This window comes from Porites lutea, chromosome 2, assembly GCF_958299795.1.
Source record: "Porites lutea chromosome 2, jaPorLute2.1, whole genome shotgun sequence".
NCBI lineage: Eukaryota > Metazoa > Cnidaria > Anthozoa > Scleractinia > Poritidae > Porites > Porites lutea.
This window is the reverse complement of record NC_133202.1, coordinates 3,723,840-3,735,916: the sequence shown is the minus strand read 5'-3', so window position 1 is coordinate 3,735,916 and position 12,077 is coordinate 3,723,840. Positions and strand designations below refer to the sequence as shown.

General features: G+C 42.5%; 1 protein-coding gene across 1 annotated transcript in view; it reads left to right on the top strand.

Annotated features, from left to right (window-relative positions):
- The window catches only part of LOC140927443 (hydrocephalus-inducing protein-like), a 54,827-nt gene that overhangs the window by 30,043 nt on the left and 12,707 nt on the right, over positions 1-12,077 (top strand). The window contains exons 46-60 of the mRNA XM_073377090.1: positions 106-257; positions 908-1,224; positions 1,710-1,885; positions 2,557-2,729; positions 3,357-3,555; positions 4,069-4,168; positions 4,635-4,903; positions 5,289-5,632; positions 5,860-6,004; positions 6,496-6,789; positions 7,533-7,874; positions 8,281-8,686; positions 9,224-9,498; positions 10,240-10,508; positions 11,208-11,639. Coding sequence (XP_073233191.1) covers positions 106-257; positions 908-1,224; positions 1,710-1,885; positions 2,557-2,729; positions 3,357-3,555; positions 4,069-4,168; positions 4,635-4,903; positions 5,289-5,632; positions 5,860-6,004; positions 6,496-6,789; positions 7,533-7,874; positions 8,281-8,686; positions 9,224-9,498; positions 10,240-10,508; positions 11,208-11,639 — 3,893 coding nt within the window. The remainder of the gene's footprint in view (positions 1-105; positions 258-907; positions 1,225-1,709; positions 1,886-2,556; positions 2,730-3,356; positions 3,556-4,068; positions 4,169-4,634; positions 4,904-5,288; positions 5,633-5,859; positions 6,005-6,495; positions 6,790-7,532; positions 7,875-8,280; positions 8,687-9,223; positions 9,499-10,239; positions 10,509-11,207; positions 11,640-12,077) is intronic.

Below are 12,077 nucleotides of genomic sequence, written 5' to 3'. Positions count from 1 at the left end.
ACCACTGAGGAGGATGTTCAGAGGGTGTTCTGATTGCTTCTTTCCTTGACACAGTTTTGTCAAACTTTTCTTTACACAAGATATGTCCATTCGTTTTCATCTTAGGAACACGGTCGTAAAGGCCGTAAGGACAAAGATGACCGAGAGGGAGGTACAAAGTCAAGGAAGGAAAGAGGGAGCTCCGCTAGGAGAGGGAAAGCGGCTCATGGTGCCCCGTCCCCTCCCCCGAGTATTACTCCCGCAGAGGAGGACAAGAGGTTAGTTCAGCGGCTAAGTTTGTAAATTTATGGCATTTAGGACGCCACATTTTGCGGCGTTTTTTGTTTTACTGCGATTATGAAAAGCAAGCAAAGAAACTTGTTGTGGAGTATTTAAATTGTACACAAATCTAGCCAAGTAAACGCACAAGTAGATAGAAAAAAGTTGTGCTATTCTGTGGCGGTGACGGGACGGTGAAGTTTCAACTGATTTTTCTCTCAAACCTCTAACGTTATCTTTTCCCTAACTCTGTCTTTATGTAATGATATTCATTGAAAACAGTTAACCCTCAGTTGTTTGTCTGTCCCGCCTAGATTAGCATTTGCTACCTGCGGGTCAGTGTAATTACTTAAGTTAAATTCTTACAATAAAATTTTGTTGTTGTATGAACCCTAGCCTTTACAAGAATATAAACATAAAATCGCCCAATGTAAGGAATCCAAGACAGTCTTGGATTCTTGATTCCAAGCTGAGGATTCTGGATTTCTTATAAGTGGAACTGGGATTATTCCGGATTCCACAAGCAAAAATTTCAGGGATTCCGGATTCCACAAGCAAACATTTCCCTGATTCCGGAATACCTTACATGGGGCACCAAAAACGCTTTCTTGATTTCATTATTCTGATATTAATTTTTCTTACAATGCAGTGATGCTGCTCAAACGCCTAGTACTCCTCAACTGGTCAATCATCGCTGGAAGATTGACCCCAATGATTCGGTGACGTTGCGCATCCGTTTCCGGTCCGAGGAGTTGGGCCAGTTTGACCAGACTTTGAACTTTGAGATCATGGGAACGCGTCGTCGCTATCAGCTGTTTTGCCGCGGCGTGTGCTCTTTTCCCACCATAAGCCGTGAGCCACGTGTGGTGTTTCCACATCGCCGAAAGTACCGCAAACCTGAAGAGATCGTGCACAAGAAATACGTGCTGAGTAATGAGACCTTCGAGTTCGGCCCACTGCTATGTGGTAAGTCCAAACTACTTTGGGCTCCTTTTTGTTTTGTTTTTAAGAGCTCTCATTTGCATTGAACAAGCTCTGGCATTGTTCGAGGCTGTGTTTAGTGTGGGGGTTTCTTTTAAAGTGGGATATCTCCGGGGGGGGGGGGGAGGGCAGGGGCGAACCACATAGTATACGCTATAAAGTTGTGTGCCACTCCAAAGAGTAGGGATGAACAGTCGTTTTTACCTGAAAACGGGTGTAGATTTTGTCCATTATAGTCTGAAATCGGGTATGGTTATCAAGAGAGCATATAGTCAACTCTCTCGTAACGGACACCAGGAGAAGTTCCCAGCCTTTCTTCTTTCCTTTTAGTTGTCTCTCTATAAGACGGACACACAGTTGTCTTCCCAAAGGTGTCCGCTTTAGTGGGGTTCGACTGGTAGTTTCCGGCTCAAAAGTGTCCGTTTTAGAGGGAGCAGACTGCATGACATTTTAACATAATATTTCGACAGGAAAGACTCGTGATCGATACAAAGAAGGCAAGTATCCAGAGAACATGGAGAAAATAGTGGTTTGTAACACCTCTCCTCTAGAAGCGGACGTCAGCTTTTGTTTTCAGCAGGACAGTACTGCAGCTACGTTCATTCTTGATCCGCCTAACATGAAGCTTAAACCAGGAGAGAGCCAGGTGAGCTGTCATTCATAATAAAATTAATCTCTACTCTTCTAGTTACACGTTACTATGGCGTTTATATTTATATTTTATTTTTTAATTAAAACTCATTCGCTCGAAGGAAGTTTGCTAAAAAAAACGCCTTTTGAAGCCATTTACTCCATTTTTTTTAATCAAAATCTAGCTATAAAAAGCCAAAACTGCCGAAGACGCCGTTTACAAGTAGAACAGTTCGCGGCGTTTCGTTTCCCGGTTCTGAATATCAGCTTTCAAAGTTCAGGCGTGCGCAGAAATAAAAATTTAGCGTCTCGACATGTACCTTTTGTTTTCTTTCTTCATCTCTTCTTTCGCTTTTCTTGCCCAGTTTTTTGGGGGGCATTTGCTAGGCTTCATTTCGGCGGAAAAAGTTTCGGGGAAAGCTTTTAGGATCGTAGGATTAGATGGAAGGAAGTGCAGGCGGGTAGTAGTGGAACAAGATTTTCATTGGAATTTTTTGATCATTTTTGCATCGCTTTTCGCGTTTTTCTCCGTTTTCCCTGACAAAAACGTGCTCATTCTGGCATGGCTTGTATGGTTTTAAAGATCTCTCCCCCTTGTGCCAGTTAGATGACAAATTATGACGTGCAGGTACGGACGATTCAGGAGCGAATGTGTTAATCTGGAATTGTCTTTTCATTTTATAACAGGACCTTACCTTATGGGCATATCCGAAGACCCCTGGATTCTTTGAGGATGCCGTTGTCTGCTGTATACGGGAGAATCCCGAACCTGTGGTGTTTAAAATCTCTTGCCATGGTGTTCGGCCTGAACTGGAGTTAGATCGGAAACAGCTTCAGTTTGACAGAGTTTTATTACACAGGTGGGTTGGTTGGTTATTAACGAGATTTTATTTGTCAGGTTGCGCCGATTTTAGGCAAAACCCATTCCGAGTTCTCCATGTAGACAATTGGTATTACTATATTTTTACATGAAGTAATTGGACCTTGGAGTGGGTGTCTTTCTTGAAATTGCTGAACAAAATCATGAAGTTCAATGTTAAGTTCAAACTTTCAGATCCTACACCACCTTTTATTATGCAGACAGAAATATGCTCGCTAACAAAAGTTGTCGCATAGAGAACATCAGCTGTATTCAGGGTGCAAAGAAAATCATTTTTACAGCTTGCCATTCGGGCAAGTTGAAGCTAGCATTTACTAGCCCAAACGTCATTTCAACGAGCCCTAAGAGCTTTTTGACTAGCAGAATTGATTTCACAGTTCTTCCTTTATTCGAATTGCTCAAAAAACATCACTTGCCCGTCGGGCAAGTTAAAAACAAAATTCACTCGCCCGATAGCAAAATCCACTAGCCCCGGGCTATCGGACACTACTTTCTTTGCACGCTGACTGTATTCATTGAGCCAGAGTCGAGAAATGTCTTTGAGTGGAGTCCTTGTAGCCAGGCTATTCACAATATCATTGCAAATATTTGCATCGTTCATTTGTAGGAAGGACACAAAGACGATATTCCTGCGTAACAGTACACTGCTTCCCGTTGCATGGCGAGTCAATGGAATGGATAACCTCGGTGATGACTTCTCGTTGACAACTGAGCACGGTATTATAGACGCAAAATCTGAGTTTGCTTTACAGATGCACTTCAGGGCTGTGAGACCTACTAACATTAAGAAGATCGTAAGATTAGAGGTACGAGTTCACCTTCATTACATGATTGGTTTATGTTCGGAATCATAGATTTGTGTAGCTGACCCCTGATAGAGACACTAGATTATAGGGTAGTATTGTGCCTAATTGGTTCTGTTTCTGTAGTGTCATTGTGGGTATATGACAAGGACAGCTTACTTTTATTTCACTGGCTTCAAATAGTAAGAAAAATATATTCTAAAGTGGAATTACCAAAGTGAACAATGCAACCGGCTTTCGTCAAGAACAGTTAGCTAGTGATGATAATGATGATGATGACGACGACGATGATGATGATGATTTTCTTTATACTATTTTGACGTATCGGAGCGATGCGAAAATACACCCTTGTGTATTTATTGAGGCACCGTAAAATAAATCGAGTGATACAAATATTACTAGCATTTTAGGAACGCTCGATGTCTGCTAAATAGGGTTGCTAGGAAGGACTATCGGTCAGCTGGAAAGTCTTTCTCTTCAGAGCTCCAGGTGTTAAATTAAGATCTTTATTTGTAGGTGTCGGATGTTGAACAGATTATGGGACTCGTTCAAGCAGAGAACATTCAAGTTCATGCTGAGTCGTACGACGTAGCTTTGGATATGAGTTTCCCAAAAGGTACTTTTGTGTATTTACCTCGCACAAGATTCAATGGCGCGACGTTGTTTCTGTCGCAAAGTAGCTAATGATGGATGTCTAAGAAGCACGGCCGTCGGGCGCGATGTTTTCAAAGAGTGATCAGCAATTTTAATTAGGTTTTTGTAGTCATTTATTTCAGTTACTTTTGGCAAACAGAAACTCCGGTGGACCAATGACGTGTTCAAAGGCTTATAGTTTGTTGCTTTAAATATTCCTGCATAAACAGACATGAACTTTAGTAATACTTTAATTTAATGATTAGTTTTAAATACGAATTACCAAAAGGTGGCTCGGACGGAAAAAGAACATTCTTAAGTTTCTGGGAATTTTTGCCATGTTTTAGTACAGCTAAAGTTGGAAATTTATGTACCCCCGTCTTTGTTTTAATAAGATGTTTGTTTGTGACAAACGTATATGAAATAAATCATATGTTGGTTTGCGTCAGGTGCTGATGGCGGTCTTGACTTTGGTGTCCTCAAAGTCTTGGACGAAACAAAGCAAACGTGTTCTCTGAAGAATAAAGGCAAATTTGAAATCAACTTTAACTTCGCGTTCGAAGCAACAGATGGTTCGCCTTCGGATGTGGCGCAACTGTTCACAGTGATACCCAACAGGGGTCCCCTACTACCCACAGACCGGCCAACCCAAGTGCAGGTCATCTTCAGATCTAAGAGTGAGATCACGATCAAGGATCAGCCCGTCCTTAAGTGTCAGGTAAGCATGCTGTCTCATCTAATCTTCCTAATCTGCCTATGTAGTCACCCGGTTTGCAGTAACGATTTAACAATAACAACGAAAAGTGGTTTTTCGTCCATCATTCCTGATCGAATTGGAATCTGGAAATGTTGTTTTTTGAGAGGGGAAAACTGGAGTACCCAGAGAAAAACCTCTTAGAGCAAAGGAGACAACCAGCAACAAACTTCAGTGGCGGATCCAGGGGAGGGGCCCGGAGGGGCCGGTGTCCCCTTATTTTAAGACCAAACTGAGGCCCGAAGGGCCGAAAAAAATTTTTTGGAGACCGGGTCCCCCCTTTTCTAAGGGTCTGGATAATTAATCTCATAGAGAGTCCTTTTTGGTCATACATCACATCATATTTTAGATCATCGAACCTCATCTCGGCGAAGGCGGTGAAGTGATCGCAAGTATTCCCATCAAAATCAGCGTCCGCTCGGTCTACAGCAAGTATGCAGTCTCACCGGTCAGCGACATCAACTTTGGTGCCATGCTCATCAACACCAAAAAGACCCGCGTGTTCTCTATAGAAAACCGTGGGGAGTTCGACTTCAGGTACTCAGTCCTCAAGATGATTAACACGGTCTCACAAGGACGCCAGAGACTAGGACCACCTGCAAAGAGAACCAAATCACGTGATGGATCGAGCTCAGGGCGATCTCAGCAACCGGATAAACCGGCTAAACCCAAGAGAGCAGACTCAGTGAGAGGGTGGGTCAAAATAATTTTCAGATCCTTCTTTCTTTTTCTAAGAATATATCAAAGCGCTAGCACTTGAAATTACCGAAAACTTGTATGACAGTTTAAGGTTGATGACCTTTCTATGCTTTTTTTTTTTAGTTTATACGACGCATTACTTATGACATTGATTTGCTAACTTTTGGCTATGCACTATATTAATAAAAAGAAAGTTCAGTACTCTTTCTTCTCTTACTTAGAGCCGAGTTGACCACCGGAGCACCGAACATTCGCCTTCAGCTTGGAATGTTCACAGTATACCCAGCCGTGGGAAGTGTACCGGCCGGTGGTGCTGTGCAGGTTACTGTGGATATGATCGCCGAAAATCCAGGCTTCTGCGAGGAGGTAGGTGCGAGTAACCGAGGAATAGCTCTTTTTTTTCCGAAAAATGAGAAATTTGTAAAATCGTTTTTTTTGTTTTGGAAACGATGGTAAATCTTCGAGAAAGGAAAATTTGTAATAAGATTGGCATTTTATTCGTCGAGTTATCTTTCTGAAAACCTTATTCACTTGACACTGTTCTTGATGCTGTGAGCACTGCCTACCGTTTTACGTTGGAAAATGACTCGCACGCGCAACCAGCGAATGGAATGCGTGCGTCATAAATTTTGCGCACGCGTGATGATTGTGACGTAATGTTTTTTGTACTTAACACATCGACAGTCGCTTAATTCGTCTTTCCGTTGAAGCTGTGTTTGTTTGCAGAAACTTCGCAGACTTTCCACAACGCCTGAACTCTGCTCTCACCGGCAACTGAAACTCTTGGATAACACTGAAATGTTTTGTCTGAGCACTTGTACATTTAACTTTATTTTTGTTCTTGTTTTATTTTCCAGGATATTGCGATAGACATCTCAGACCGTCCGCCAACAGACAGTCCTCAGGGAATCCCCTACAAGTTGATCGGTGAAGCCTGCATCCCGGGAATCACCACTATCTCACCCGACACGGTCGGCTCGATATTCGAAGAACACTTGATCGTTAAACAGTTGAATCTATTCCAGTATTTGACACACGACCTGGCGAGTGGCTCAGGCGTTTATGGAGAAGATGAGAACAAGTTCTTATTTTATAACACGATCGTTGGACGCAAAGCAAGGGCTCGATTTAGGATTGGTAATTCGAATAAGGTACTTCGAGTTTATTGGTAAACCGGTGGGCACTTTTTTGGCGTCGTTTTTGCTTTGAATTATACCTCAATTTCTTTGCACTAGGTTTTTGTGAAAATCCTCTGGATTCCGTGTTTCCCCCATATTGAGGCCGTACCTCAAAATTTATTTACAATTCGAAGGATTTTTGTCGATTCTTGTATATTATCTTTGCTGAATGACACAGAGTAGACGTGTTATATTACTTACCAGATGTTGCTATGGTCAAAATTAGGATAGGTCTTTGAAATAGGCTCTTTGTAGAACCATGCTAAGTACCTGTAACTAGTAACTAAGGCGCGTTTCAGACGAGGACCTTTTCATGAGCCGAACCTAATTCGAATTAAGGCCGACCGAAATTATTTAGACCGGCTGAATTGATTCAGACGCCGATCTTAATTGCAGCTGAACTAAGTTCAAAATGCGGAAAATGCTCATTTCGGTCAAACGGGTTACAAAATACGTTGTAATAATTTATGCATTAGGTTCGGTACATGAAAAGTTCGGCGTCTCTCCAAAGGCGAAATTCCCCGCTGGGCTAGACGAAAAGAACGACTGAGCCGTTCCAAATTGAAACAGGCGTTCCTAATTGATTCAGACGCCGAACTTTTCACGAACTTAATTCAGTATATTAGGTTCGGCTCATGAAAAGTTCGGCGTCTCTGAACCGGGCCTAAGAAACTTGTTTCAACTAAATACTTATCGCGTATCTCTATCTTACCCAGGTCCCTTGTGACTTAGTTCTGTCTGTGAAACCGCAGTCCATGAAGCCATCTGCTCGCTGGCACGATGTTTACGAGATTGAGCCTCAGCGCGCTTCCATCCCAGCTCACAGTTACGTGTACGCGACAGTGACGTTCACTCCGCCTTCCATGCAAACGTACAACGCTACGCTGGAAGCTGCGGTGGACGGAATGCCCAGCGCAATGTCAAAATACCGCAATCTGACGTTTGATATCCAAGGCGAAGGAAACCTGCCGAGGATAAATGTGGCGAGACCCACTGCGCGGAACAAGAAAGGTGCCCCTGTGTTGCTCTTTAGAAGACTACTGCTAGGACGCACTCAGGTTAGTAAACAAGTAGATGACTGCACTGCAATGCAAGAGTTTACTTGAGATGCGCGACTACCTTAATTTTCTCGTGCAATCTTTGACGCAGTCGAAAAAGGCAGAACCCGACCTCGACTTCTAGAAGATTAGAAAGAATTAAATTAGTGAAAAAGAAATGTCGCGTCGAGTTTAAGCTTTCAAAAGCTGGTTTGGAAGCTTGCAGCACGTTTTTAAAAAATTGCTGGTTTATCAAGATAGTGAGTTCAGTTAGCTTCAATTTGATATAGTCAGGTTAACCGAAACGCGCTTAGTCACTTGCTCATGAGACACCCCTAAAGATATCTGGTAACCTTAAGCCAGCATTTTTTCGAATTTCAGTACTTACACAGACGATTCACGGCATTTTGTCCCATCATTTTTGCAGGTTCTTCCCATGTCTCTCAAAAACGAAGGTACATTGATGTCTCGAGTGAATATTGATTTAAAAAATCCAGGCGGGATGTACAGTATCTCTTGTGCAGAGGGGACAAAAACACTGATGCCGCTTGACGAAGGCAAGGATGAGGATGACCTCAAGTCACGTGTTCACTCCTTATCTGTGGTTGTCCCCATGGGAAAAACAGCTGATTTTGCGATTGAGTTTACACCGTCCTTGGTGGGTAGAGTGGCTGGCGAAATAAGGCTTACAGTGGTGGATAATCCGTACGAGGAAAGCACAGTTCAGTTGATTGGTGAGGGATACGAGGATGAGGTGACTATAGACAATATACGGTCTTATGTTCAGACTGAAGAACAGGCGGCTGAGGTGGAGATAGATGAAGACACTCCAGGTACTGCTGCATGAAATACTAATGCCCAATTCACACCAACTACACATGTTTAATTAAACCATAAAAAGACGTTCGTAGGGTTGTTTTATTTCTCTTTTTTCCAATACAAACGAATTTATCGACTAACAGATGCTTAGACAAATGCATCTCATACTACAGATGATTATACTGGCATGGTACCCTGTAACAAAGGGACCCTTAAATAAAGGTTGAAACAATAGAAATATGACTGTGGGGCCAAGAAAGACGCGACATTAATTAGTGACCTGTAGTCTAGAAGCCAACTGTGTTGCTTTTGATCCCTGTCGCAGCAAAAGCGTTAGCTCTTTGAGAAGGGCAACCTTTGACTTCGCAGCAAACCCACTTTCAAGACCTTGGCAAGTGTCCCTGTTGTAAGAGGGGGCAATCATTTAGTAGTGGTTGATTTGATTTGACTTCGCTGTTACTACATAAGAGTGACTATAGATTCCCTTTGCCAAAGGGGGCAATAGGACAGGAAATCAAATTCTCACCTAAGTGTTATTTCTCTTTCTGCAGCTTCAAGGGAAAACCATGTCAAATTCGGCGACTGCGCAGTGGGAGCATCCAGACAGCTGTCATTCACTCTGACAAACCATTCTACTTCCGACCCAGTCCGTTTCACGTGGTCCCCACCACCTGAGATCACGTTTTCTCCGTGTGTTGGTCATCTGCAGCCTAACTGTGCCAAGGATGTCACAGTTACATTCTGCTCAAAGGAGCCCAAAACTTACTCAGGGACTAATGTACCTTGTAAGGTTACAAAAATCAAGCTTGGAGAGGCACAAGACAAGGTTAGCTTTCTTGGCTCTTTATCTCAAATAAAAAATCTGCTTAGTTCATACAGCCCATGTTGTGTTTAGGAGGAGGGTTGATGGTATGTTTATAGCGTAAATTTGTGCTTGGGTTTATCAGATTTTTCCACATTGTTACCATTTTCTCTGTCTCAGAATGAGGAAAACCTACCTTACTTTTTACTTTTAAACCAACACTTTCTTGCCCTAGTTTCAAGCTACTTGACTTTTATGACTTCGAGTGAGGAATTAACTCTTAAAGTGTTCAAAATGACAAAGACCTTTTAATTGAATGGTCACACTCTAGGATTTCACCCACGGACTCAAAGACAAGAACTGCATGCTATCGCTAAATAAGTAGAACCTTGTTTTCATCACAGGACTCAAAATCTAGAACTGCGTGCTAAATGAGTAGTACCGAGTAAGAGTACTGTTGAAAATGGTTTCATATGAATGGTAGTACCATATGTAGGTTTCAACCTCATCTAAAGAGTAAAATATTAACAAAAAGCCACGCTACTTGTCGAATTATAACTCTCTGTAAACCGTTGAAAATAATTCCATAATCCCACAAATAAACAAATCTTCAAATACGTTTCTCGTTCTTTGAAGCCTGCCCCACCGAAGGTGCAAGTTTTGGACTTTAGCGAATTTGACAAGTACCGAAATCGATGGAAATGATTGTAACAGTTGGTGTCATGTGTACCTCTGACACATATTATTGGTTTATTTTGTTCACAGGCGGTGGATTGGGACGATCGCATGCGCACTGTAAAGTGGGTTGAAGTAGCACCAGAGGAGGACCCTGCGTCTGGCACGAGGAAGGCCCCTCGGCCAGCTAAAAAGAAGGTGATTGAAGTTGAACCCGAGCCTCCATTTACAGCTCTGGAAAACAGCACCAAGGATGTGGAACTGTTTCTTTCTGCTGTGTGTGACTATGCTAAGTTCCGGTGCAAGGTGGAGAACATTCATTTCAAGGATACACTCATGTTTCAGTCCCGAGTATACAAGTGAGTTTTTCGCAAAAACCTTTGTTTACTTTGTGGATTACTTCTCCCCTGCTTCGTATACGAAATTGTGATATGACCAGACGTGGCCAAGTTACTTTTAATGGTAATCTTTTTTTTCCACCTGAGCTACAACTTGGAGAAAACCTATTGAGACACATTACAAAAACCCATTTTTGCACTCGTGCTGACATTAATGCTTACCGTCGCAAATTAGGACTGTTCCCCCCTCCCCTATTAATGTTGTTGGCGGTAACAAAAGAACTTCTTACGATAGCTGTTAGGCCAAAGCAACTTTGAACAGGGGGTGGGGAGGAGCGCGTCTTGGTTCCGTCTAGATGGGATTGTTGCATGGCGTGAAATTATATAAATACATGGAAATGTCTCGACAGTTTTGTCCGGGGTTATAGTTTTCTTTTCTAATGAATTCAGGTTCTATGATACTTTGCGCAGATGTAACAAATAAATAAATGACTCAGTTAAATCGCGAAGTAAAGGAAAGGAAGTGAATAGACCTTTCCAGTCCCGCCTCCTCTGGTACTGCCTTAATGACTGGTTAAGATCCCCAAAGTCATGATAAAATACAGAGAAAGCCGGCATAAGGTCACGGCAATATTCATCATAACCTTTTTCGAGGTTGGCATCTGAAGACTACAAGTTCTGTTCTTTTTTTTTTTATTTGTTTGTTTTTCATTTGTTTAGCTTTACGGTATCCAACAAAGGCGACGTTCAACTCGATTACCAATGGAGCTTTGAACCTGTTCACAAGTCAAAGGCTGTTGGTCTGACCGAACCTTTCCCGTCAGGACCCGAACGACCCGGGAGTCCTGCGGGACAATCGTCCAGTCAACAAACGGGACGACCGTCTACCTCCGCTGGAGCCTCTTCAGTGCCGCCCCAAACACGGGCACCACAGGTATCGACACGCCCTGGCTCTTCAATGTGTGGAAGACCCTCAAGTGCCTTGGCTTTAGCTTACGAAGCTGGCAGCGTGGTGAGTGAAGGAGGAAGCGATGTCTTTCCTTTTGTGATCGAGCCGCAAAGTGGGAGCATTCCTGCAGGGAAGAAAGGCAGCTTTGTTGTGAAGTTTTCGCCTCTTGATGTATCAGAGTATGATGCCCGGCTGATCTTTAGGTAAGACATGCTGAAAGGCCCCTCATCGCCTCAAAGTGTCAAACATTTTTTCCTTCTAATGATGTGACACTTCTACAATCACTGTGTATCTGGCTGTCCTCTTACACTTTCACACCCAAAAATGACCAGAGTCAAAGTTAAACATCAGTTCCAAATGCCATTCCGTAAAATGCTGAAATCAAATAGTACCATGTGAAAGTACTGCTAAAGATGTTTCATTTGAATGGCAACATCATAGGATTTCGTCCACAGACTCAAACGTTAGAACAACATACTAAATAAATAGTACCATGTGAAAGTACTGCTGAAGAGGTTTCATTTGAATGGTAACAGCATAGGATTTCGTCCACAGACGCAAAAGTTAGAACAACATACTAAATAAATGGCACAATATGAAAGTACTGCTGAAGAGGTTTCATTTAAATGGTAACACCATCA